General features: G+C 67.8%; 1 protein-coding gene across 2 annotated transcripts; it reads right to left on the bottom strand.

Annotated features, from left to right (window-relative positions):
- Window positions 1-1,716: 1,716 nt before the first annotated feature.
- ARHGAP23 (Rho GTPase activating protein 23) lies at window positions 1,717-21,530 on the bottom strand. 2 transcript variants are annotated; one of them, XM_086477928.1, is made up of 25 exons: window positions 21,234-21,530; window positions 18,139-18,318; window positions 14,903-14,927; window positions 13,932-14,024; window positions 13,458-13,536; window positions 13,084-13,138; window positions 11,900-12,090; window positions 10,638-11,851; window positions 10,084-10,239; window positions 9,818-9,929; window positions 9,663-9,720; window positions 9,356-9,493; window positions 8,926-9,225; window positions 7,674-7,735; window positions 7,195-7,322; window positions 6,897-7,015; window positions 6,660-6,815; window positions 5,709-5,787; window positions 5,338-5,411; window positions 5,131-5,220; window positions 4,799-4,924; window positions 4,606-4,647; window positions 4,395-4,488; window positions 2,860-2,891; window positions 1,717-2,745 (listed from the first exon to the last, which is right to left on the bottom strand). In XM_086477928.1, the coding sequence occupies exons 1-25, from the start codon at window positions 21,528-21,530 to the stop codon at window positions 1,717-1,719; spliced, it is 4,929 nt and encodes a 1,642-aa protein (XP_086334054.1). The 2 variants fall into 2 exon arrangements, with proteins under 2 accessions (XP_086334054.1, XP_086334055.1); XM_086477929.1 differs by adding an exon at window positions 21,059-21,064 and having other exon boundaries at window positions 10,638-12,090; window positions 14,903-14,924; window positions 21,207-21,482.
- Window positions 21,531-25,689: the final 4,159 nt, after the last annotated feature.

The following is a 25,689-nucleotide window of genomic DNA, read 5'->3' as shown; positions in this document are numbered from 1 at the left end:
TCGCTGTCCCTGTGTCGCTGTGGATGCCATGGGTAGTTCTGTGCGCAACGTGACCATTGTAACTTGCAAACTCCGATGACAAAGGGTTGCTTTTTCTTTTTCTTTTTTTTTTTCCCTTTATTACTTTTCTTTTCTATCAGAGTGTCTGGCTTTAATAAAATTACTTTTTTTTTTTTTTTTTTTCCGCTCTCTGGTACTTTTTTTCCCCCCAGGTTTGGGCCTGTGTCGCTGCTGATGGGGTGGGACATCCCCGGCCCCACGACCACCCCAGTCCCACATCCCAGAGCGGGGCGGGGGGGCTGTCCATCTCCTTCCCCCCTCCCCAGGCTCAGAGAAAAGCCAGGATAAATCCTTCCCCAGATGCTGTCGGGGCTCAGGACCCCCAGCACAGGGAAACGGGGCTCCATGTACTGAACCCCCCCAAGCAGGAGAAGCAACAATGGCAGGAAACCACCTCCTCGAATAACCAGTTTATTTGCAATATATAGACCGGGACCGGGCGGGGGGCGGGGGGGCAGCATCCGAAGCGGGTGTTTTGGTTGGGGTCTGGTTGGGGTGGAATTTTTTTTTTTTTTGCAGTTTTGCATATACCGGCTCCGCGGCCGACTCGTACAACACGCCGGGACGGGGAGGGGAACATGCAGGAGGGTTTAAAAAGTCAACACGGGTCCAGCACGTCCCCTGGTTGGGGCTGGCCTTTCAGCTGAGCAAAACTTCTTAAAAAATCCTTATAAATCCTTTGTAATATGTTACACAGTCAGAGACAATATTTACAAAAAAAAAAAAAAAAAAAGAAGGAAAAAAAAAAACCCAAAAAACAACTTTACAGCAAATATTTGCATAACATATGAGAACGACACGGAGAAACAGTGACCTGACTTGACACCCACCCCCATGGCAGCGGCACATGGGTCCCTGCACGGCGAGGCTGGGGGTCCCTGCACCCCCCCGCCAGCCGTAGCCCCCCAGGGCGGCTGCACTGCACCCCCTTCCTAAAGTGCTTCTGGCCTGGGGAGGGGGGGGGGGACACGAAGGGGAGCGGGGCTGGGGAGGGGGCTGTGCCGTGCCGTGCCGTGCCAGGCAGCACGCCAGGTCCTGAGCTGCTGCCGGATGGTGGCTGCGGCTCACGGCGTCACAGGGGACGACAGTGTGGGTGTCCCCCCCGCCTCACCGCAGGGTCCCCCTCTGTGCCAGCCCCTCCTGTCGCACCCACCCAGTCGCGCCAAGGGCCACGCCGGCTCAGCCGCGCCCCGGCGCAGAGCCCGGACCCCTCGGCACAGAGCACACCCAGGTCACCGCGATGGCACCGAGGTCCCCAGGGTTCCCTCGGGGTGGGGGGGGAAGTCTCCGGCGAGGGCAGCCGCAGCCCCCAGTGAAGCGCCCGCACTTCGCACCGCTGCGGCCGGGGCCACCGGGGCCATCGCCACCACCACCACGGGGGGTGGGGACAGTCCCCGTCAGCCCCCCAACTCCAACCCTCCTGGCACTGCCCGAGGGGGGCCATGGGATGGGGCCAGGGGGTGGCACGGGACCCTGCCAGTCCCCAAGGCAAGGGGGACAAGGTGACTTTGTCCCACCCGCGGCGCAGGGGCCACCGAGACTCGTTAAATTAACAGCAGCTTGTCCAGAGCACGATTAAATACAAGAACGAAGGCGAGTCCTTAAATTAAACACTGGCTGGGGCGGGGGGAGCCGCGGGGGGAGCATCTCAGGAGGTCAGAGACACTGGGGGAAGCGCAGGGGCGCCGGGGGGCCGGGGCTGCCCGGGGGGCTCTTGGTGCCCGGCCCCTCACCGGCAGCACCGGGCTGTGCCGGGGTGGGTGCTGGGGGCCGAGCTTTGGTGGACTCCAGGCTGCTGAGCCCCGAGTCCTTGTCACGGCAGGGTCCCGGGGGCATCTCCAGCCCCCGCGGCTCCTTCCACTCGTTGAAGTTGAGGTCCTTGAGGCCACCGGGCACCACCACGGTGTGCCGGCGCCAGCTGCTCTTCTTGCGGCGGGTCTCGGGGGAGTGGGCTCGGCGCAGGCGGACCCCCATGTCATCGGCAGAGGCTCGCAGGCGCTGCCGGAGCTGCTCCCGCAGCGAGGGCCGCCCGGGGGGAACCCAGCCCTGGTCCTCTCCGGTGGGTGCCGGGGTCTCACCGGCCGGCCGGGGCCGCCCCAGCTTCCTGCGGGCCAACGTGTCGCACTGGATCAGGCGGTGGGAGTTGAAGGACGGGCGGCTCAGGAGCCCCTTGTCCTCATCCCCAGTCCCCCTCTCCGCCTGCCCCAGCCGGGGCCGGCCACCCTCCCGGCTCTCCGAGTCCGTCTCCATGTGGCTGAGCTCGCTGCGCTCGTCGTCCGCCTCCTCCCCGCGGCTCCCGGCCACCGACTGCACCTCGGAGCAGAGGCTGCGGTCCATGGTGGACAGGGTGGAGTAGCCCGACACGATGGAGCGGGCGTCCGGCGCCGGATCGGCCCCAGCACCCCCAGGCTCCAGGGAGCTCTCCCGCTCCATCCCAGCTGGGCTGGGGGTCACCAGCTCGGCACCGGTGCCGCGGGGGGCTTTGCCAGGTCCCGGTGGGGTGGCCTCAGTCCCCTCATCCTCCTGCTCCCGACCCGGGGTGTCCCTGCGCTCCACGTCGTCGTCGGTGCTGCTCCCAACGCCTTCGGCCTCTCTCCTCTTCTTCCTCTTGCGGGCGGCGGCCGAGACGAAGGGGATGGCGAGGAGGTCCCGGTGCGGCGGCGCCTTCCGCGATGGCCACGTGCCCTGGGGAAGACGGTGACACCGGGGTTAGGGGAGGTGGTGCCAGGGTTAGGGAAGGGCTCCGTGCCCCAGCCATCGCATCCCTCCCTGCCAGCCCCCAGCCCGGGACCCTCTTACCTTCGGTTTGGCGGAGCCGCTGCGGGTCGAGCCTGTAAAGCAGAGCAGAGAGGGGGCGGGGGTTAGCCAGGCCCCGGGGGTGGGTGCATGCTGGGGAGGGGGTTCAGTGGGTAGAGCTGGGGGATGCTGCTCCGCTCCCCCAAACCAGGATGGGGACATGCCAGGGCCATCAGACTCCTGACAGGGATGCCAACGCTGAGTGGGTTCATGGGCCAGCGGCTGCTGGAGGTGCCGGGAGGCTGCGGGGGGGGGGGGGGGGGGGGCTCTGGTGGTGCACGGGGGTCCCCAGCACCGCTTGTCCACTGCAGAGCCCCAAGGCGAGGAGTGGGGATTAGGGGGGGGGACACACACAGGCACACACAGGCGGGAAACACAGCCAGGATCCCAGCGGCAGGACCCCAACCCTCCCACAGCCATGTGGCACGGGGGTGCCGGGGCTGGGCACACCACCACGTCACCAGGATGGGGCACGGGGAGCCGGCTCGATACCACGTCCAACCTCGGAGCAGGGTCTGGGACGGGCCATGGGGCTGCCCTGGCTCCCCGGGGGGGTTAGGGGGGCACGTGGGGACACTGCGGGTGACGGGCAGCCCTGGCCCCACTGCCGCGGTGTGAAGGACAAGGACAAGACAACAGACACCCTCTCCCGCCCCGCACGCCCCGGGATGGGGTTAGCAACTGTTGACGACGAGAGAGGGGGAGGCAGAAAGGGGGGTGCTGACCCTAGCCGGGGCATTGGGACCCCCCCCCCCACACCCCAGTGGATTGAGCGTGCTGGTCCTAGGACACTCGGCACCCATCCCTGCTGGGGGATGCCACCAGCAGCCCCAGCGCCACCGCAGGCACCGGCCGTCGATGTGGGAGAAGCAGCGTTAAAGGATTTGGGGCTCCCCGGGGGCTCGGCAGCCCCTCCTGATGCTGGGGACCCTGGGGACAGCGGCCAGGCAGGACAGGGTCCTCTTCCCTCCCACCACCCTCCCCTGCTCCCGCTCTCTCGTGGTCACCCCGAGGAGTTAGTGCGTGAGCAATGCACCCAGGATCAACACTGTACCCGCTCTAGCTCTCGAGGAGGTCCGCTGGAGGAGGAAGAGGAGGAGGAGGAGGAAGAGGACAGCACAGAGAAGTTCAAGGAAAGAACGTAAGAAATCAGTCGAACATCAGAGTCTCCCGGTCTCCGGGTTGGCAGCATGGGCCGGCGCAGGGGAGCGGGCGCGGGCAGGGGTCCCACAGGCTGCCGGGGCACCGCGGCCAGTTGGGTTTGCAGAGGGACGAGGAGCAGCCACCGGAGAGGAGGGTGACGGGAGAGGGCGGGGAGGGGGTTCTGCTGGCACCCCCAGGGGGGATGTCCCCGCTTTTAGGTGCGGAGGGCGCCAGGACATCCTCCTCCAGCACGCAGGGCTTTGCCGTGGCCACGGTGAGCCGGGCTGGCTGGCTGCAGCGGTGTGAGCATGGGGGGACGGAGCGGCTGGAGAGGTGCCCCGGGGTGCCCCCGTGCCAGGACCGGAGGGGTTGGTGCCGTGGGTTCTGCTCCTCACCTGCGGCATCGCCGGGCGCCGCGGTCCTGCCGATGTTGGGCAGCAGGTACTCGATGTTGGGCACAGACTGAACCTCCTTCTCATCCACGGGGGTCTGCAAGGGGAGGGGGTACAGTGGTCATGCCGCTGCCGACGGCACCCCGGCTCCCAAGCAGGGCTCTGCACCCCCTCTGCCCCACAGCAAGACCCCCCAGGGGGGAGCAGCGCTCACCTTCTCGCCCTTGTCCTCCTTGTCGCTGAAGAACCAGTCCGACTGTGGGGGGAGACAGGAGAGGGGTTATGGACCGGTGAGGAGCGGGGGGAGCTCGGCGCGGCCAGGGAGCCCCCGTCCCCCACGCCTGGGGTGCAGATCAGCCCCCTCTTCCAGCCACACCGATGCCTGCCTGCCCACCGATGCCACTTACGTGCTGGATGAGGGTCTCCACGATTTTGTAGCGGTCGGGCATGTGCGTCACCATGTCGGTCATGTTGTCCTCTGATGTCCGCACCAGCGTGGGGCCGAACACCAGGGCCAGGTTTCGGGGCTCCATCTGCAACCGGAGCGGGGGTTAACGCCTGCCTGTGGCCACCCCTCAGCACTCGCTGCTCCATCAGGCACCATCTCCCTTCCCACCCCACCACGAGCCGCGGCTTAGCCCAAACTGGGGGGGGCTTGAGGTGGGGCAGAGGTCTGGGGGAGCCTGCCTGGCCCCGCGATGGTGCCCAGGGCTGGATGCTCAGGGCGGGCGGACGGTACCTTGTTCTTCTCCGAGTGGTCAGCGATGGTCTTGAGGTGGCCCACCAGGAACTTGAGCGTCTCATAGTAGTGACCTGGCAGGTCCCGAATCTGCAGGGCGGCACTGGGTCACCTCTCTGCTCACCCCCCCCCCCGCCTCCACCACTGCCTTTCCCACCCGCACCAGCACCCAAGGTCCAGGCTGTACCCCCCACCCCAGCTCCCTACCAGCTTCCGCAGCGTCCTCATCCTCTCGCTGGCGTCCTCTATGCGGTTGGCCTCGATGAAGTCGTTGTACTTATCTGAAAGTGGGATATTGGGGGTCAGAACCAGGCAGAGGGGAGGGGGCACACCCCCCCCCCACACGGCCCGGGACCCCTGGATGCACCATCTGGAGATGCTGGGGAGGGGGCTGGGTGCTGATGGGGCACAGAAGGGCAAGGAGGGACTGGCCCAGGGGACTTAGCAAGGGTAAGGTGGGACAGGCTCTGGGGCTGCTGGTCAGCATCAGCCATCGATACGTGGCCAGTGGCACAGGGTGATCTGTGGCCACTTGGGGGGACCCGGGGGAAGCGCACGGCTGGGGCGCAGCGACTCACCGTCAGTGAAGAGGGGCTCGGGCAGCTTTCGGAAGAAGGATTTCAACAGGCTGCTGATGACGTTCAGATCCTGCCACCGCTGCGGGGGAGAGAAGAGGCTGCTCAGAGGGACCACGCCAGGCAAACCCAGGCACCAGTGGGAGAAAGTCCCCAAGCTGGGGGGGGGGGGGGGGGGAGTCCCAGGCCACCAAGGGGGACAGCAGCCAGCAGCACCACGGCTGTGAGGACGGCAGGACAGCTGTCCCCACCCTGCATCTGGCAGGGAAAGCTCCGTGTCACTGCAGCAACGTGGCGAGACGCAAGGGGACAAATGTGTCCCCAAGCTGCCACCACCGCTGCTGCCACCAACCGCTAGGCGGCCCTGCCACTCCAGGGAAGGTCACGGCGATGGGAACGGGCATGATGATGGAGAGAGGATGGCGACAGAGCCATGGACCGGGACAACAGTCCCAGGAGCAGCCCAGAGGTATAGGGACAGGGATGGGGGTAAGGATGGGGGACAGGGATGGGGATAAGGATGGGAACAGAGATGGGGATAAGGATGGGGGACAGGGATGGGGATAAGGATGAGGGACAGGGATGGGGATAAGGATGGGGACAGGGATGGGGATAAGGATGGGGATCAGGATGGGGACAGGGATGGGGACAAGGATGGGGACAGGGATGGAGGGATAAGGACGAAGGACAGGGATGGGGATCAGGATGGGGGACAGGTATGGGGATAAGGATGGGGACAGGGATGGGGATCAGGATGGGGACAGGGATGGAGGGATAAGGACGGGGGACAGGGATGGGGATCAGGATGGAGGACAGGGACGGGGATAAGAATGGGGACAGGGATGGGGATAAGGATGAGGGACAGGGATGGGGATCAGGATGGGGAGAGGGATGGAGGGGTAAGGACAGGGGACAGGGACAGGGACAAGGACACGCAGCCTGCTCTGCCCTCACCTCGTCCTGCAGGTTGATCTCCGTGGCTCCCTTGTTGAGCTGCTCCTGCAGGCTGGACACCACCGCGTTGTTCCCAGGCACACGGTAGATGCCCATGTACTCCAGCCCTCGGTCCTCCACCACCTTGCAGCAAGCCTCGACTATCAGGGGGACGTTCTGTGGGGACAGGGAGGGGGTGACGGAGGTGCTGGGGCCGTGCGAGGTCTCTGAGGGCTGGCACCGCCAGCGCGGCCATACCTTGTTGTCCGGGGCAGGCTGGCAGTCCTCCAGCCTCACACCGAAGGCCCGGGGGGCAGATTTCTTGTTCTTCTTCATGATATTGATGCCCCACGGGGCTTTTTGGGAGCTGCTCTCATCTGGGGAGAAAAACCCACAGGATCGCTTGCTAATGAGCCGGAATAAACGGGAACAGCATCCCTGCTGCCCGACGGGGATGAGCACGATGGCAGCCCTCGGGCGAGACCCTCCCCGCTCCTTGCAAAGCCCCCCAAAATTGCCGTGCCGGGGTGCGCCACGCCGCGGGGGTGGGACCCACCTTTTGTGACAGCCGCATCCTGCCTGGGGGACCGGGGCGCGCTGGTTCCCGTCTGCTTCAGGAACTCGGCTCGGATCCCCAGCCCACGAGAGCCCTTGGGCGAGGAATCGGGCTTGGCGCCCGCAGGGCTGCGGGGAGAGCGTCGGGGGCTCAGGCGGGGCACGGCCGGGGGGGGCACCAGCCCAGCGCAAAACCTCCCGGCAAACTCCGGCGTCTCTCCCGGGCTGCCCGGTGTCCTACCCGTGCCCCCCCCCCGGCGGGTGATGGGGATCCCTGGGGAGCACTGGGCCACTTGAACCCTTTGCTCGGTGCCCGTTGGGCTGAACTGGACCCCACCAGCCCCCCCAAGCCAAGCCAGGTGCAGGTGGCACCTCCGGCGCTGCCCCATCGAGGGAGGCACTGGCTTTGCTCCATCACGTTAAAACTGAGGCGACTAAAGCGCTCGGGGGTCTCGGTGCCCACCGCCCCCGGGTCCGTACCTCACTTTCCGGTAGTCGTTTAACTTCTTGTTGATAAGTGCTTGGCTGGCAAAACCGGGGTCCTGGGGAGGCAGAGAGAAGAGGGGAAGGGAGAGCTTGAGCAGCGCGTCCACCGGAGACCCCGGGCAAGTCCACGCTCTGCCGGGCACCCCGCGGGGCCAGGCAGGACCAGGCAAGGGCAGGACCGGGTCCCCCGCTGCCCCGAAACAGCCGGTGGCCGCCAGCGCTCGCCGCCCCGCCGCGGTCTCCGGGGCTCCTCGCCGCGGGGCGGGGCGGCACGCAGGGTCCAAGCCGGACACACATCCTGGGGACGGCGCATCCCTCCACGGCACGCACACCACCTCCGTCCGCCCGCGCCAGGCGCACCCGCTGCGCCACGCCGAGCCCAAAGACGCGCACCCATCCCCGCGGGACGCTGCCTGCCCGGCAGCACCACCGCCCCAGCGGGTACCCAGACAGCTCCACGCGCTCCGACTTGGCAACACCTGCCCTGTGCCGGCGCCGCCGGCCCCGCCGAGCCCCCTGCACCCTCCGGAGCGGGGCTGTGCCGCAGAGAACCAGAGACCGCTCCGAGCTCAACGCACCCTCCAGGGCCGGAGCCTGCTACAACCTTGGCACGATCGCCGCCGCCAGACGTGGCCATCCCGACGCCGCGGCGAGATGCCCGGTGGCCAGCCCAGCGCCGGCACATCCAGCCCCACGGATCCTCCGCTGGAGCCTGTGGCCCCCGGAGAGCAGCTCTCCCCATCTCAGAGCCGTTGCACAGACCACGGCTGCCGGCGAGGGCTCAACCCCGACCCGGTGCCAGCCCCGGCAGCACCACGCAGGCACCGAGCCCAACGCAGGCCGGGTTCTCCCTGCCAAATCTCTCTCCACCAGCGGAGACACAACACGCCACGGCAGAGCCACGCGCGCTCCTCTCCCGCCGCACGACCGAACGCCGCCGGCGGATCCGGCGCCGACCCTGCCTGGAAGCGCCGCCGCGGCGCACGGAGAGCCACGCCATCCTCCGCCGAGCGCCCCCGCGCCCCCTGCCCCAGCCGAGGCCGGCGGAGCCGCGCTCTTCTTGGATGCCGTGGTGCCCGCGAGCCGCCCCGTGCACCCCTGGGAGCACGGCACGGCACCAGCCAGCCCCACACCAGCCGGGCTGACCATGGCCTGGGGAAGCAGCACAAGGCAAAGAGCCGGAGAGAGCCGAGGCGGTTAGTGCCGGGAGAGCCAGAGGCAGCCGGGAGCCCCATGTGGCTCTCACCTCGCCCTCGGCCTTGCTGTTCTCCCTGATGACTTTGATCCAGGCCAGCATGTCTTCCCGATCCTCTGCCTGAAAGAGATATTCACAGAAGTCAGCGGTCGTCAGCCGGAAGACGTGCTTCCTCTTGGTCTCGCTGTAGGAGATGTCCACCAGGCACGCTCGGATGCTGATCGGCGGCTCCTCCTCACCTGGGGCCGGGGCGCAGGTCACCGCCTCCCGCCTGTCCTTGCACAGGTACAGCGAGTGAGTGCGCAGCACGGCGAAGACGCGCTTCCACTGCCGGATGCCTCCACCGACCTTCTGCGGGGAGAAGGGATGGGGGCACGGACCTCAGGGATGCTCGCGGAGGGGGAACGTGTGATCCTCCATCCCCGGCATCGCCGGCTCGGGGCTCGGGGCAGGGAGTGGGGGACACACGCCACCCGCCTACCTTCCCCTTTTTGGTGAGGATCTGCTTGCAGTGGAGCCAGCCCTCCTTCCTCACGGCGCTGAACGGGACGTCCGAGAGGTCGGAGGTTGAGTGTCTTTTGGAGCGGGCGTCTTCGGACGTGCCGAGGCTGTCCAGAGACTGCGGGGGGGACCGGAGGGCACCGTCGTTGGGGCGATGCCATCGGCACCCCCTGCTCCGCCGCTGACCCAGCCAGGCAGAGCAACCCCGGGCTACCCTCCTACAAGGGCACCCGGGCGGGGGGGAGCACCCCCAGGACCCCCAACCCTCGCCATCACCCAACACTCACCCCATCGGTGAAGAAGCTCCTCAGCATGCGGAGGCTGGGGACCCGGCTGGGCATCCTCCTGGGGGGGGGAGAGCAGCCCCCGTGAGCAGGACGGTGGGGAGGGGATGGGAGCCTTGCAGTGGTGGGACAGGGAGGGGGGGAGGTCCCAGCCCTACCTTAGGATCTTCCCCTCGTCCCGAAATGCGTTCAGACCATCGTCGCAGGACTTGGAGCGCTCGGTGGTGATGGCCAGGAGGTAGGACGAGCGGCGGCCGGCCTTGATGCTGCCTGCGAGGGGGAGAAGGGCAAAGCCCACGCTGCTCAGCTCAGCGGGCACGGGGCGAAGCTCCAGGGTAGGGGGCTGCTCCTCCCCATCCTGCCCCGCACCGTGGCCTCCAGGATGGTTCCCCCCCCCGCCCCCGCCCCGACCCCCAGCACTTACTGCAATCCTGGGAGTAGTGTCGGCTCAGGGCAAAGGCGAAGGTGGGCGAGGAGGGGCTGGTGGCGACGGCGGGCGCCGAGTTCATGGCGCTGGAGACCACCGAGGAGGCAGGGATGTGCTTGGCCTTCAGGTCAATGCTGGGGCTGGTGGGTTCGTCTGCGAGAGGGGTGGGCAGCGTTGTAGCAGGGGTCAGGGCAGGGGAAGTCCCTGCTGGGATCCCCCCCCCCCCAGCACTTCTGGCAGGTGGTGGGTTTGCAGGTGCCCAGGCTGGGCTGGGGGACACACCCCCACCCCCAGCAAAGCCAGGAGCTGCCGGTGCGCCCGGACCCTTGCACAGAGCAACCCCGTGCCCCTCCTCTCCGCGCCCCATCCCCTCCCTCCCAGTCCAGCCCAGCACTGTGGGGTGCTGGACTCAGTGGGTGCTGCTGGTGGGGTCCCTTCCTATCCCTGCGCTGCCCACAGACAGATGCTCTGAGACCATGCAGCGTGCCCTGTACCCCAAAACGTGCCTTCCCCAGCAGCCATCCCCCCACCAGAGAACCACCCCGACTCACCGATGAAGGGGATGGAAGCCAGCGAGTCCTCGGGGGCTGCCAAGGGAGCCACACACCGGCCTTGCCGCTCAGCCGCTGCCCTCTCCCCTTTGCCACTGGCCGGTGGGGGGTCGCAAATGTCCGTCTCCTTCACCCCCTCGGGGAAGACAAAGTTCATCTGCCGCAGAGGGGGCGGCATCTTGCGGCCCGTGGGCGGCTTCTGCCGCAAAACCACCTCTTCCCTCCGCTCCTCCGGCTGCTCGGGCACCCGGCTGCTCTCCAGTCGCTGCTCCCTGGGTGCGGCGGGGACCGGTGGGGGACCAGTGGGTGGTGGGATGGCGGGGACCACCTTCTCCGGGAGCGGGGCGGCCGACCGCTGGGAGATGCTGAAGGTGGGTAGGCCACCGAAAGCCGGGTCACGGAAGGAGAGGGCGTGCAGCAGCCCGGTGCGGCGCTGGAAGGATGGGCTGTAGCTCCGGTAGCCGATGTAGCCCGAATCATCTGTGCTTTGCAGGTTGGGCTGCGACGGGTGCTTCTGCACGGGCGCCGGCTCCCGCGAGGAGGAGGAGGAGGAGGAGGAAGGTGCAAAAGAGCCGTGCGGGATGGGCTGCCCGGCGGCAGCGACGGTGGCCCGGCAGACCCTCTCAGGTGGCCACGCGGAGCGGTCGAGGTGAGGGGAGAGCAGGGCGCTGGGCTCCAGCGCCTCCATGGAGCGCCCGTACCTGCCCAGGTAGTGGTCGGAGCGGGCGCGGGGTGCCCAGCCCTCCCGGGAGGGCTGCAGCAGGGTGTCGTGCGAAGCGCTGTGGGGCCAGCCCCGGGGGGCCGCCGCCGAACCCCCCAGCCGGTCCTGGGACACGCTGCGGTAGCGGGGCGGCATGGCACGCCGCCGCTCCTCCGAGGCGCTCCGCCGCGGCTCCTGGCTGCAAAACCAGCGGGACAGAGCCTGCTGGCACTCCTGCCGGCCGGGCACCCGCTGGCTGCCCGCCGCCTCCCGGGGGGGTCGCCCGGTGCCCGCCAGCCCCCCGACACCCTCTTTGAAGCCGCAGTGAGTCCGGTGCTCCGGGAGGTGCTTGGGGACCCCATAGCAGGAGGAGGCGGTGGGGGGAATCCCGTAGCGGTCAGGAGCGACGTTGCCGGGGCAGGCGGTGCGGGAGAAGGAGCCGGGGTGCCCATGGGGTGCGACGGGGCGCGGGGGGGGACCCCCAGGCTGTGGCTCGTCGGGCCGGTGCGCGGGGCTGCCACCCGCCTCGCTCCGGGGGCTGGCGAGCGCGGCTGGGCCGAGCGGGGACGAGGGGCCTGCGGCAGCGGGGCGGTGGACGCGGGTGTCCGGCGGCTGGCCCGGGGGGGGCTCGGCACCCCGTGCCTGGAAGGGGTACGTCTTCCGTGGGTAGCAGATGGGAGGGGGCTCGGGGATGCTCTGTGCCCCGCCAGAGTACGGCTCGTTGCCCTTCAGGTAGGCATCCTGCGAATACGCCTGCGGGGGGGATGGATGGGGGGGGTCAGGGTGGGGGAGGATGGGGGGGGACACACACCCCAACCCACAAGCAAACCTCCCCGTCGCGGCCAGCTGAGCAGGGCTGGCGGCAGCCCCCCCCCATCCAGTCCCACTTTCCCACGGGCCCCCCCACCCCCCCAGCACCGAGCAACGCTGCCGCCCACACCAGCCCTTCGGCTCTCCCCACCGCCACGCAGCGCCCGGCCGCCCTCCCCTCCTCTCCTTCCTAAAATACCCCGGCACGGCTGGCCAGGCCCGGCTCTCCCTTCTCACTTTTCACAAGCACCTCTGACTCCATGCCCAGGGGATCCTCAGAGCCCAGGGCAGGCACCAACATGAGACCCCCCTCCCCTCGCCAAGGCTGTAAGACACCCCCCTCCAGCCCAAGGGGAGTGTGCCCCCCAGGCTGGGACCAAGCACCAAATAGCCAAGCCTGGGGTGGGTGCCAGCAGCTTCGGCAGCAGCATGGCCAGGAGAGCCCCGGGAGGCAGCCGGGACCGGAGGAGCACCAGGCAAAGCCCTACACGCACCCCTTGGCTCAGGCCACCCCGTCGGGGGCCACCGCTGTCCCCAGACCCCAGCACATTGACAGCAGAGCCGCCTGGGGTTCTCCAAGGATAAGCCAGACCCTGGGCAACTCACCCTCCAGCTATGCCCAAGGATGCACCCCCAAAAAAGCCAGGGGCCACGTCTCCCATCCTTCCTGCCTCAGACCCCCTGGTACCTTCCTTTCTGCACCCATTGCTCCTCCAGGGATGCTGGCGGGGCCCTGTCCCCAAGTGTCCCCACGTGTCCCCAGCAAGATAAGGGCGTTTGGCCACCCCCACCCAAGGGGCAGGAGGAGCACGGGCAGGGACAGACCAGCCCCTCAGGTTTGGTGAGGTGGGAACGCCGGCCCAGCGTGGGAATGCCATGCCAGGGAACCGAGCCCTGGGACCCACCCGGTCCCTGGAAGCCGCCCGGCAAACTCACCAGCTGGAGGATGTCCTCGTCCTTGGGCATGATGGAGAGCTCCAGCACATCGTCACTGGGGGGGAGAGGGGACAGAGTGGTCAGGCTGGCTGGTGCCGGTCCCCGCCTGCCCCCAGCGAGGCCAATCTCACACTCGGCCGGATCCCCCACGAGGAGATGAACGTCCCCGTCCCCACGTGATGGTCACAGCACCCCGCTGCCAGTCCCTGGTCCCCTGCACTGTCACTGCTTGCGGGTGCCCAAGTGACTCATGGCTCCCACCCACCCCGGTGACACCCAGGGGGACAATGCCTGCTCCGATGATGTCCCCTTCATGTCATCTCCCCAGCTCTGTCCACCCCTGTGCTCCTCCCAGCCCCGGGAAGGGGACTCACCTGTTCTGGATCAGGGCGATGACCTGCGAGTAGGTTTTCCCGATGATGCTCTCCCCGTTCACCTTGACCAGCCGGTCCCCTGCAGAGCAGGTGGGGAGAAGACAGTGTCACCGCAAGTGAGTGGGGAGGTGGTGGCACTTGGCTGTCCCCATGGTCACTCACAGCAGGGTTTGAACATGCCCAGGGCTTTTGCCAGGGGTAGAGCCAGGTCCCGTGTGGCAAGGGGAGCCGTGGGGACCCCAAACGCGGCTTAACCCATGGGGACCTGCTCTGAGCATCCCAGGCCAGGGACAAGAGAGCAGAGCCCCTGCAGCACCAGGGAGGAGGGAGAAGGGATGCAAGAAAAAGAGCAAAATAAGCAAAAAGGCCCCCAGCAGAGGACGCAGAGCATCCTGTGCACCCCACGAGTAGCCTGGAGCCATCCCCGGCTCTGAGACCCTCCCAGCCCGGCAGCCCCACGTGTCCCCCGCTCACCAGTACGCAGCCCAGCCTGGTGTGCCGGCCCGTCCTCCCGCACGTTCTTCACAAAGATGGTGTCCATGGGCTCCAGGCGGCTCCGGGGGGGACCTGCTCCCCAGGGACAGAGAGTCAGGGAGCTGCCGGCACGGCCGGACCCACCCCATGGCAAGGAGTGTGTTTGGCCCCTTGCGGTACCCTCCTCGCCTCCCCAAACCGACACGCGGCAGCGCTGCCTGCACCGGGGACCTGCAGACCACAGGTCCTGCCCTGGGCGAAGCCCCGCTCTCGAGGCAGCCCCCCCAGCACCCATCTCCCCCAGCCGGGGCTGTTCCCCCTTTTGCAAGAGCAAAAGCCACCGGGTGCTGCAAGAAACCGGAGGGCGGATGGGCTGGGGCGGCGGCAGAGGGACGGGGATGACAAGGGATGCTGAATCCCCCCCGGGGACCGCCCGGAGCGAGGCCAGTGTGTGTGTCCCCCCCCGCAGCCCCGACGGGTGCTGGGTGCCAGGTCTGGGTACCGCTGCCTGCACCAGCTCCCTGGGCAGCGCAGCCCCGGTGCCTCGTCACCCCGCCGGCACGCCGATCCGTTCTGACGCCTTCACATTCGCTCACATCACCCTCAGCCTCCAGGAGGAGACCAGGGCCGTGTCCCCGTCCCCAAACACCCCGCACTCGCCCGAGCCACCCGCCGCGGGGACCGATGCTGGCCACGCCACAGCCCCTCCGGCTTCGGGATGGAGCGCCTGGGCCAGCGAGCCTCCCAAGGGCTTTGGGGACACCGAGCCCGTCTGCCACACCAAGTGCCACCGAGCTGCCACCAAAGCACCGCGCCGCTTCACCGCCGGCCGATACTTAGGGCTGCATCGCCCGCTGCAACCTGTGACGGCCACGTGTCCCCCAGACCCCTGCGCCCACCCGTCCGGGCGGTGACATCCCCCTGTGTGTGTGTGGGGGGGGTCCCCACAGCGGCACAGCGCCGGTGCTCACCTGCTCGGTTCCCGTTCTCCTCCTCCTGCCGAGAGAAGAGAAAAACACTTATTTGGTGGCCAAGCCAGGGCAGCCACGATGAGGGGGGGGACACCAGGAGGGGACCAGAGGGGTGCCAGCCCCACAAAGCCCCTCGTGGGACCTCCGCGTCCCTCTTGCCCTCCGCCGCCGCCGGCTAAAATTACCTCCTGACACCGGATCCGGCCCGGCCGCCCGCGCAGCCCCGCCGGCGGGCAGGGAGCGGGACCCGCCGCAGCCCCCCGTACCCAGCTGCTGGGGAAGGGGCTGCTTTTAGGGCAGGGGAGCAGGAAGGGCCCCAGCCAGCCTATGGTGGCATCTCACCCTGCTTCTGGGTCACCGAGCCTGGCCGGGGAGAGCCCGAGCCCTCCCCGCGGTGGGGTCCCAGGGCAGCGATGGAGGTGCCCCCCGGCACCCAGGCCACCGCAGCAGCCAGGCAGTGGGTCCCAGAGGCAGGGACCCCCGGGAAGGGGACAGCTTTGCGCAGGCGTCCTCAGAGGGGCACCGGCCGCCAGCGGGGCTATATTTAGCCCTGCAATTATTTGGCGGTGGTGGAGGGGGGGGGGGAGCGTGTCCCCAGGGCAATGGGGGAGCATCTCTGCAGCCTTCTGCTGCGTGGGGGGCAGGCTGCCAGGTGGGGATTGCAGAGGGGGTGGCAGAGGGGTCGCGGCACCCCCTTCCCAGCCACAGGCAAGGGACAGCACTGGGAGCCACGTGGCTCTGTCCCTTGGGGTGGGAAATGCATCCGTGGGCTCCTGCCCTTCTCGCTCATCCCATCCTCCCGTGGGGACCCCCGTGTGGAGAGCCACGCCGGCCGGGAGGGTGCCCAAGCTGGGGCAGGGCACAGGGTGCCGGCACCCACGTGGGGTTGCACCCACACTGCTGAGCCCTCAGCCCTGCCACGGGGCTGGCGACACCCCCAGGCTGCTGAGCCCCACGCGTGGGTCCCGAGGAGGGACCCAGGCACCTGGAAGGGGATGTCTTGCTCCGCAAGTGCCAGATCCAAGTGCTCCAGCCAAGAGGCTTCGCCAGCCGCAGCTCTGTCCCCAGCCCCCAGCCGGTGCAGGGCAGGGGGGACCCAGGCCCGATGTCCCCAGGGCAGGCAGGTCCCTCCGGGGTGCTGGGATGGGACCAGTCTCCATCCCAGTGCGACGGGGCGGGGGACATTGCCAGCGAGGAGGAGGCTGGAGGCATCTCCCCACCGTGCCCATCGCACGGTGGGAAGGAAAAGCCGCATCCCACGGCCTCGGCACCCACTCGGCACCACTGCCCACGCACCGAGTGGCTGCCACGGTGCCACGGCAGGACCGCGGCGCCACCGAGGGCCCCTGGAGGCACAGACTCACCCCTCTCCCTGCCGCTCCTCACCCTGCAGCACCCGGAGCCCTTCCCGGCCCCCGGGGCAGCCCCAGGGCTGGGGCTGAGGTTGGGTGCGGTGGTGCCGAAATAGGGCACGGGTGAACGCAGCTCTACCGTCACCCTCCCTGCTGAGTCAACCCCACCGAAACTCAGCCCCCGGACCTGGCTGCCCGCCGGCACCCGTGGGTGCTGAGCCAGCCGCACCGCACCCTGCCCCGCCGGCCCAGGAGCGCCGGCTTCGGCTCAGACGGGTGCCGGGAGCTATTCCCAGCCTTTTTCCAAGAGCATCCCCACCTCCCGGGGCTGATCTGGCTCCTTCCCACGCAGCCCTGTGTGCTCCCGCCCTGGCAGGGCTCAGCCCTTGGTGCCCAACGCCACGGGGCAGGATCAGTCCCTCGCTCTTGGGGGATGTCTTAGCGACGGTGGAGAGTTGGAAGTGAGCGGGTCAGTTCGGAGCAGGTTCAGGCCACCCCCACGACGAAAAGCTCCTTTGCAGGGTGATGCTGGTGGAGACGGGTCAGGTCCGTGCTCCCAGTGCAGGCAGGAAAGTGCAGGCAGGAAGGATTTGGGAAAGCAGAATCAGGAGCCTGGGAAAAGGCGCTGTGATGGAGGATGCCGAGCGGGGGCTCCGGTGAGTTGCTTCTCCCCCACCCTGTGACTCACTTCCCACTGCAGTTCCCTGCCCGCTGGGGACAAGGCAGCCCATGCCAGCCCATGGGGCAGCCGGAGCCGTGGGGCAGCTGGAGCCGTGGGGCTGTGGGCAGCTACAGAGCTCCAGGAGTGGTGGGAGCATCCAGGTCTGCCCACTCCAGAGCAGGGAAAAAGGCTACAATGGACCATGTGGTGCCCAGATGCTTCTCCCAGGAAGCTGCTGCTGCAGAAAACTGGGATTTCAAACGCCAGGGGCTTGGAGCTGGGACAGCAGGAGAGCTGGCTCATCACCTTTGGGTGCAGAGGGCATGGTCCATGCTGGAAGCTGCTGGGTGGTTTCGCAGGGTCCCTTCTGGAGGGGAAAGGTGCTGCCCGGATCGGGGCTTCTCAGCGGCTCAGAGGGTGCAGGAGGCGATGGCCAGCCTGGGGGGTTGCTTCCCCCCAAAAGGCAGCACCAGGGAAGGGTCCGGGCTGCAGCTGAGCCAAGATGCAACCGTGGCCACCAGGTCCCGGGGCAGATCCAGCCCAAAACCTCCTGCTGACAGCCTGGAAACTGGGAGCCAAAAATCTGCGGTGGCGAGTACCGGTGGGGCTGGGCATGCGCCCATCGCCGGGCGAGGACCCGGGTGCCCGAGGGGACAAGCTGATGCTGGTCAGAGAAGGAGGAGGAGGGTTGTGATGAAGGGCTCAAACAGGATCCTTTGAATCGCCTGCTCCCAGGCTCAGCTTCGTGGTGGCCATGCGAGGTTCGCTTCGGCTCGAGCGACATCCCGCTGTGCCGAGCCTCTCCCTGGCCTCAGGAGCTCCGAGGTGCTTTTTCCTGCTGCTCCCGGGGATGCCAGAGCCACTGTTCGGAGCTGAGGGATTCTCTCCGGTCCCGCAGACATCCGTGTCCCCCACCAAAAGGCTCAGGGACGTCTCCAGAGATGCTGTCGACTCCCTGCTCGCTCAGAGCACATCTCCCAGCAGCTCCGTGGGCTCCTCCAGCCCAGAGGCACCCATGGAGGGGGGCAGCCCTGGGTACCCCAACAAAGCAGGCGATGGATGGTCTGGTCCGCAGCTCCCCAGAACCCCCCTGCCCACTCCCAGCCCATAGACAAACATCCTGCACCCAACCACGGCACCTCAGAGCCCCGCTCCAGCAGCCCCGGGGGTCCCTGTGGCCCTGCCCAGCCCAGCCCAGTCCCCCCAGTAGCTCCCAGCCCTACCTTAGTGGTGGAGTGCACCGCCGACTCTGGGGGGTAGACAATGAAGTGGCGGAGGGTGAAACCAAAACCCCCCTGCGAGCTCTTCCGCAGCACCACCGTCTTCGGGCCCACCCAGGGGAAGGGTCCCTCTGGGGGCGCGTTGGCATTCGGGGACGCCCCATCTCTCCGGCCCGACGTTGGCTGTAGGGGACGAGGATGAAGATGTCACTTCTGGGGGGGTGTGGGGTGTGTGGGGGGGTGTGCAGGCAGTGGCCCCCCCCACACCTGCCCACCCAAAGCCCTGTGCTGGGGGCTGGGATCTGCCCAAAAAGCTGCCCCACTCCTAGGAACCCCCTCCCTACTCCCAGCCAAATTCCAGCCCCCCCAGAGACCACCCCACCAGCATCCCCCCAGAGGCCTCGCACGGGACCTTTTGGGGAAAGGTGCATGGAAAGGGATAAACAAAAAAGCATGGTGGGGAGGAACGAGCTGGTCCTGGGGGTCTGGATGGGACCCAGGACGAGAGACGGGGGCGGATGGGGCAGTTTGGGACAAAAGGTCCCCTTCCGATGACGCCACGGTAACAACCTCGGGCAAGGCGGAAAGAGCTGATGGATGAGTGATGTTTCCCGAGACGGGGCAGGGACCTGGCACCGTGTCGGGCTCTGGCAGGGGACATTGCTTGGAACAGCAGACGGGGCCAAGAGGGACACGGCTCCATCCCGCAGCCCCCCCCCCGGTGCCGGTGTCAGGAGGGGGAACGGGGCTGCGGCAGAGCCGGAGCAGCCGTGGGCATCTCGCCTGGCACCCGGGGAGGGAGTTTGGAGAGGCAGGAGGAGTCCTGACCCCTTGGCTGAGTGCGGGAGGGTTTAGCACAGCCCCGGCGAGGGACGTTGTTGCTCTCCGTGGCTGCACATCTGGGTGTGGAACCACCAGCCCTGCCGAGGCAGGAGCAGCCTCACGGCTGAAGGGAGCCGAGGGCCCTGCCCGATGCCCCGGCAGCACCAAGCTTCACCAAAACCGGAGAAATCGGCAACCTGGGAGCGGGTAGGGACAGGCAGAGCAGCAGCAGCCGGGCAAGAGGGGATCCACCGGGGTCCTGCCCAAGTGCCGTCTCCTTTCCCACTGCGGCAGCCCGAGTCAGGCCATCCCGGGGCGAGGGTGTTAAAATTCAGGCGCTGTCTCGGTTGAAGCGGTGGCTGGGGAGCGGGGAGGGGAGAGGAGAGGGACGCACAAAGGGACGAGGCACAAAAAGCCTTTGTCTGCGCCTGTGCTGAGTGGGCCTTTTCGCTGCCGGTGGGGGAATGCGACGGCGGGGCCAAGCTGCACCCCCTGTGCCGGCACGTCCCGCATGGAGCCCGGCTGCCGGCGGCGCTGGGGGTCCCGTCCCCCTTGGGGATAGGGTCCCCGTGGTGAGCACACGGCTCTGGCGCTGCAGCCCACGAGGCATCGCCCTGGCACAGCCCCCGTGGACCTGCTCCATCACCACGGGAGCAAACTTGGGGGTACAAAGACTTCGGGTGCTTGTGGACGCCACAGATACCCCAAAATATAGACCCGCAACGCACCAAACCCTGCTATAGAAGAGCCAGAACCCCCCCCCCCCCCCCCCCGCCTCTACCAGCACCATACAGGGGGCAAAGCTCCCCACGAGCCCCCAAGGCCTCCCTGCACCATGCCCCAACCGGTGACCCAAAAACCAGATGGCAACGGGCGCCCCACAGTCCCGCTGGGACCCCCATCCCTTCAGCACGGGGCCACGAGCATCCCGGCGCGGCGCCTGTCCCCATCTGCGCCCTCCATTGTGTCGGCCGCCGGCTCGCCGGATTATTTTTAAGCTGACAGCTGAATGTGCCCTGCTGATTTTAACCGGCACAGACAAGCCTCGGAGAGGGTAGGATCGGTGGAGACACCAACGGCAGCACCAACCCGCAGGGATGGGGACGTGTCCCTGTGTCACGGGCGTGCCGGAGCCGTGGCCACGGCTCCGGCACGCCCGTGACACAGGGACACGTCCCCAGCTCTGGTTGTACCCATTACAGCAGCAGTGGCCCCCCCAAACCTGATCCTGTGAGCCTCCATCCAGCCTTAAAACCGAGCAAAAGGAGATACCTGCACCGGGACGGGCAGAGCAAACCATCCCAGACCGCTGTGCCTCAGTTTTCCTCTTCACCCACCCTGGCTTGGCGCTTTTTTTGGGGGGGGGGGAGGGCTGCAAAGCTGTGGGCTTAGACATCCCCCACGCTGGTTTGTGGCCCCGCAAATGCTCCAGCTCCCCCCCCCCCCCCATCCCAGCAGTGGGGTTGACACCTGATTTGTCACCTCAGCCATTTGTCCTCAGCGTCCCGTCCCCGTTCCCCGCAGAGGGCCAGTTACCTCCCGTCTTTTTTAGCTTTATTTTAACCTCAGCCCAGCGGTTTCTGCTGGGCTCCCACCAGCTGCCTCCTACGCGTTCGCCCGGCTCCCCCAAACCCCCATCCCACGGGGCAGCGAGGACACGGGGGGAGCCCCTTGCTCCTGGCAAGGACGGCTTGTGCCAGCGGCTGTGACAGCCCAGGGCTGGGCACGCTGCCCCCCCCCCCCCCTCCAAACCCCTGCACCCAGACAGCCCTAATGCCTGCGAGGTCCCTTGCCCCCCCCGCCCCCAGCACAGGTGTCACCATACCCCATGTCACCGTGCCACCTCGCTCCCCCCATGGGGACACGATGGGACAAGGCAGCTCCCGCTGCTGTCCCAGCCCTGCAGAACAAAGGAGTGTTTTCCCTGCGTCCTGGGGGGCACGATCCGTGTCCCCCCCTCCTGGACATGGCGAGCAGGGCAACAGGAGTAAAACCCCCCCCGGGCACAGCCCTGTCCTTTGTGGCCACCGGTAGGGCAGGAGTCCGGACCCCCAACCCTGACCCCAGCCCTTCCTCCAGCGCAGGAGGGGACAAAGGGGACGCGCCGCTGCCCAGAAGCTCTGACAGCCCCCGCACTGCCCCATCCACACCCCCCCCCCCAGCTCCACCAGCCCCCTTGCACCAGGGGACACCCCCCATCCCCTGCTCTCCCCTCATCCCCCCCCCCTCACCCAAACGAGGCGCAACACCCGCCGTCTCCGGCACACGGTTCTCACCCGGCGGCACTTGTCGGTCCAGGGGGGCCCCCGGCTGGGTCGGGGGGCTGGGGGCCAGCAGCGCTCTGGGGCGGCGGCGTATCGGCGCAGGCTGCTCAGCCAGATGCAGCGGGGCTCGGGCGAGCTGCAGTCCACCCCGACGGCACGCTCGAAGCGCCAGCCCTTACCGGCTCGCTCCACGCTCCACAGCCCTTTGCTCACCACCGTCACGGGGCTGGGGGCTGCTGGGGGCCGGGGGGTGCCCCGCAGCCCCCGCCGGGACCCCCGTTGCCCTCCACCCACGCTCTCTTCCACCATGCGGCCGCAGTCCAGGCCTGGCTTCGACGGGAGAGGTGCAGCCGCGGGAGCGTTCAGCCGGCGGCCGGCACGGCCATGGGCTCACCGCCTTCTTCACCGGCTTCGGCCCCCGAGTTGGGCAGCGGGGCGGTGGGGGCCGGCGGCAACGTCTCGCACGGCTGGGGCGACGTGCGGTGCTGCCAGCCCGGCGATGCTGCATGCACACCCGCACGCTCGCTCGCTCGCTCGCTCACACCCCCTGCGAGCAAGACAGCCCCGGCGCGACGAGGCGGCAGCCGGCCCCCACCCAACCACCCGTGCTGCGCAGCGATGGACGGACGGACGGACGGACGGACGGAGGGACGGAGGGTGGGATGGAGGGATGGACGGAGGGCGGGAGGGATGGAAGGCGGGCGGCCACACGTCCCGGCTGGGCTGGCGAGCTGGGGCTCCAGCTGCTGGCAGGGATCAGTGTGCCCAGCCCACCGCCCCCCGCGCCGAGCCAGCCCCCACCGCCTGCGGTGTCACTTTGCCCAGACTTTCTCTTTTTGATTTCTGTCTTCTTCTTCTTTTTTTTTTTTTTTTTTTTTTTTTAATCCGCCCCCTTCTTCCTCCATCACCCTGGGCAGCATCCCACCCTCCCCGCTTCCTCCTCTCCCTCCTCCCGGCCCCTTCCTTCCTTCCTTCGCTCGCTTTCCACAGGGCACCGGGCGATGCTGGGGACAGGGAGGGGGACGGCCCGCGGGTGTGGCAAGTGTCCCCCCTTCTCAGTCAGCTGCCGCCGGGCTCTGCGAGGGGGGAGCCACTGGGGGCTCTGAGACACCCCTGGTCCCCTCTCTGTCCCCAGTACCCAGCAGAGCCCATGCAGCAGAGACACGTATTCAGCCCCAGGCTCTGCTGGCGCAGCACCCCCGGGACCGACGTAGCACCCTGGGGACCGACACAGCCCCTTGGGGACTGACAAGGCCCCCTGGGCACCGACACAGCCCCCAGACCCCCCTGCTCAGCGCCTGTGGCAAAGGGCAGTGCCTCCAAGGACACTTCCCACCAGGAGCAGAACCAAGAGCCCCCCCCTCCCAGCCCCATCTCCCATTTCAGGGGAAACCCAGGGCTGTAGGCACGGCAGGTCCCTGTTGTCCCCCAGGCATGGAGCCACCAGCCCCCACAGTTCAATCCTGACTCCCCAGCGCTGAGCCCACAGGCAGGGATGACAAACCACCCTCGCCACTGGTGCCCGGGAGCTCCTGCTGCTCCATGGGGACAAATCACCCCTCCCCAGGCCACTCCTGCACCCCCTCTGTGTGTGTCCCCCCTCCAAGCCGCTCTCCACCGCGGTGGCCAAAACACAGGAGGAATAAGGAAACCAGCAGCACCTTGGTGAGCCCGGTGCCCACGGACACCCAACCTGGGCAAAGGCTGTGGGTGGGCAGCGTCCCCCTGCCCTGCCTCCCCCCACGTTGCCTGTCCCTGTCCCCACACGAGGGGGTCCCACGTCGCATTCCTGCCGTGCTGGAGGCCGAGGAGAGGCACGTGCGGCCACGCCGGGGAAATGCCGGGCATTGCTGGGATTGCAGCCCGCAGCCACAGGGCCAGCCGCCCCGCTCGCTGTGGCCCCCTCCTCTCCTCTGCTCCCCCTCCACCCCATCAGCAGCACCAGCTCGCCACTACGATGCCACGGTCCCGCAGCCACCAGCCGGGCTGGCACTGGACACCAGCGAGGAGCCAGTCCCCGGGGTGCAATGGCACACGGACCCCCTGCACGCTGGCGGCGCGGTGCTGTGCGGCACGTCCCCACGGTGCCAAGGCTCTGCCCCAAAACAGCCCCAGCGCCTGCCCTGAGCCTCGCCGGGGGGGGCTGGTTTGACTGGCTTGGTGGCAGCCGTGTCCCCAGGGACCCGGCTGCACACCCCTAGTGCACCCCGCGACACCGTCCTGGTGTCCCCGCACCAACAGCCCAGGGAGAAACTGAGACGGAGAAATACGGGAGCCAAATCCCTGCCATCGCCTTCCTCCCCTGGCTACCCCGATGTCACCCGGTGCGTGGGCCAGGGGTCTCCCATGGGAGCCACCCCGGGGGCAGCCCCGCGTCCCTCCCCGCCAGCCTGGGGACAGGCAGCCTGCAGAGCTGCTGGCGTGTCCCAGCAGGCAGAGCTGCCCGGCCAGGGCAGCGAGACGGGGCTGACACAGCTGTCGGTGCGAGCAGAGCCCGGGGGGGGCTTCGTTTTCCAGCTGAAAGGGGGGAAAGAGCAAGGAGCCGCAGTGGGCTGGCTCCGGCCGGGGGTCCCGGGGGAGCTGGAGCAGCACCGGCTGCCCTGGGGACGGCGGGTCTGATCCTGCCACCTCCGCTCCCACCTTTCCTGGCAGCACTGAGCAAAGGGGGGGGGGGGGGGGGGGGTGGTGCAGGGACCAGCTGGAGAAAGGGTCCCCAACTCCCAGGGTGGGTGTCGAGGGGAGGATGGGCCCCAGGATTGTTCCCGCAGCCCAAAGCGGGAAAGGTCAGGCGGCGTTCGCGGGGGCAGATTCCACCCCGAGGAATGCGAGCGCGCCTGGACGCCTTCCAAAATACTTGTGTTTTGCACAGGAGTGTCCTAAATACGCAGCCAAACAGGAGCAAAGGGGGAAGGCAGCGCGGTCCCGGCATGCACCGCCGCCGCTGCCAGCGCGCCAGGGCAGGCGCGCAGGCGTGGGGACACGCGCCCGACGTGCCCACGCTGCCAACGGGCTGCGGGTCCCTCTGCCGCCATCGCCTCCCGGCCTGCACCCCCCCGGCCAAACCTGCTGGGAAACTGAGGCACGGAGGAGCTGTGCAACGGCGACGCTGCCCCAGCCCACTGCCCACCTCTGCTCTCCCCTGCCCCGGCAGCAGGGAGCACCCCATCTTTACGGGGGGGGGGGTGCGGGGGTTCGCTGTGTTTTGCGCCGATGTCGCCCTGCTGCTGCTCCCGGAGCTCTCCCACCCTGCTCGGACGCCCCTGGGATGGACTCGGTGGTCCTAATTGGGGGGTGACACCCCCCCCCACCCCACTCGCCACGTCCTGGCCCCACCAGCTGCAGCCGTGGGTCCCTGCCAGCGGGGCCATCGCAACCCCTGGCACCAGCGAGGATAACGTCACGCTTCGGGCAGGGACAGAGGACAGAGGGACAGGCAGCTGCCGGTCCTGCCGCCACCACGGCGTGCTGGGCTCGGCCTCAACCTCCCTCCTCCGGCACCGCTTCCCGCGCGGGAAGGAGGTTTCTCCAGCACGCAGGGCCTGGGGCCAGGGGGGGCAAACACTAATCCCTCCTTCCCTGAGATTAGGGTCAGAAAAATGAGGTTTTAATAGGATTTTCAGGGAGGAGAAAGCCATGTTGAGACAATAACCGATTTCCAGCCCTTATATGGCAAAGCCGTTGCCTGCTCCCACCTGCGGTGGGGAAGGGGGGGACGGGGGTTCCCACCTGCACCCCTTGGTCCGGGCCAGCTGAGGTGACATTTGGGGAGGCAGCCCCCCCAAAGGGAGCCAACACCGGTGCTGCCCTGTGGGTGGGGGCTGCCTGCACCCACCCACGCACCTCGGGCGAGGTGAGGATCCTCCAGCAGCAGGACCTGGCTCGCAGGATGAGAGAACGGGGGGCAGCACCCCGATGACCCACGCTGGGAGCAGCCGGGCAGCCCGCCTGGCCGTTCCCCACCCTCTGGGATTACCACCCCACAGGAGAAAGCATTTTAATTCTCTTTAACCCAAACCAGGGCTGAGGAGCTTTGCAGCTCAGCAGGGATTTGGGGGCGTGCTTGCTTGCTCGCTTGCACACAGCCGGCGCATGCTTCCCTGCCCCCGGGGATGCTCCAGCTCCGGCACTGCTGCATCCCCCAGTGAGAGTGGGCTGGGAGCCGCTGGGGAGCGGATGCACATCCCACACGGGAGCAGGAGGCAGCAGCGCCTCAATGATGGAGGGAAACCGGTGCCACGTCCCAGCCTGGGGAGGGGTTTATGGGGATGGATGCACCATCCGTAGGCAGGGCAGGAACCCCCATGGGCGGCTTTTGGGTTTGCTCTGAGCATCCACTAAGTCGCTGAGTGGACATTGTCCCCTTTTCCCGACCAGCTCCACAACCGCCCGGCTGTCGGCAGCACCCAAGCACCCGCCGAGCCGCTCACAACGTCGCTGGGCCCGGGCAAACCCTGCGGACCTCGCAGGG

Source organism: Leptosomus discolor, chromosome 25 (assembly GCF_034619465.1).
Source record: "Leptosomus discolor isolate bLepDis1 chromosome 25, bLepDis1.hap2, whole genome shotgun sequence".
In the NCBI taxonomy this organism is placed as follows: domain Eukaryota; kingdom Metazoa; phylum Chordata; class Aves; order Leptosomiformes; family Leptosomidae; genus Leptosomus; species Leptosomus discolor.
The sequence above is the reverse complement of the archived record's forward strand: the minus strand, read 5'-3'. Positions and strand labels throughout refer to the sequence as shown.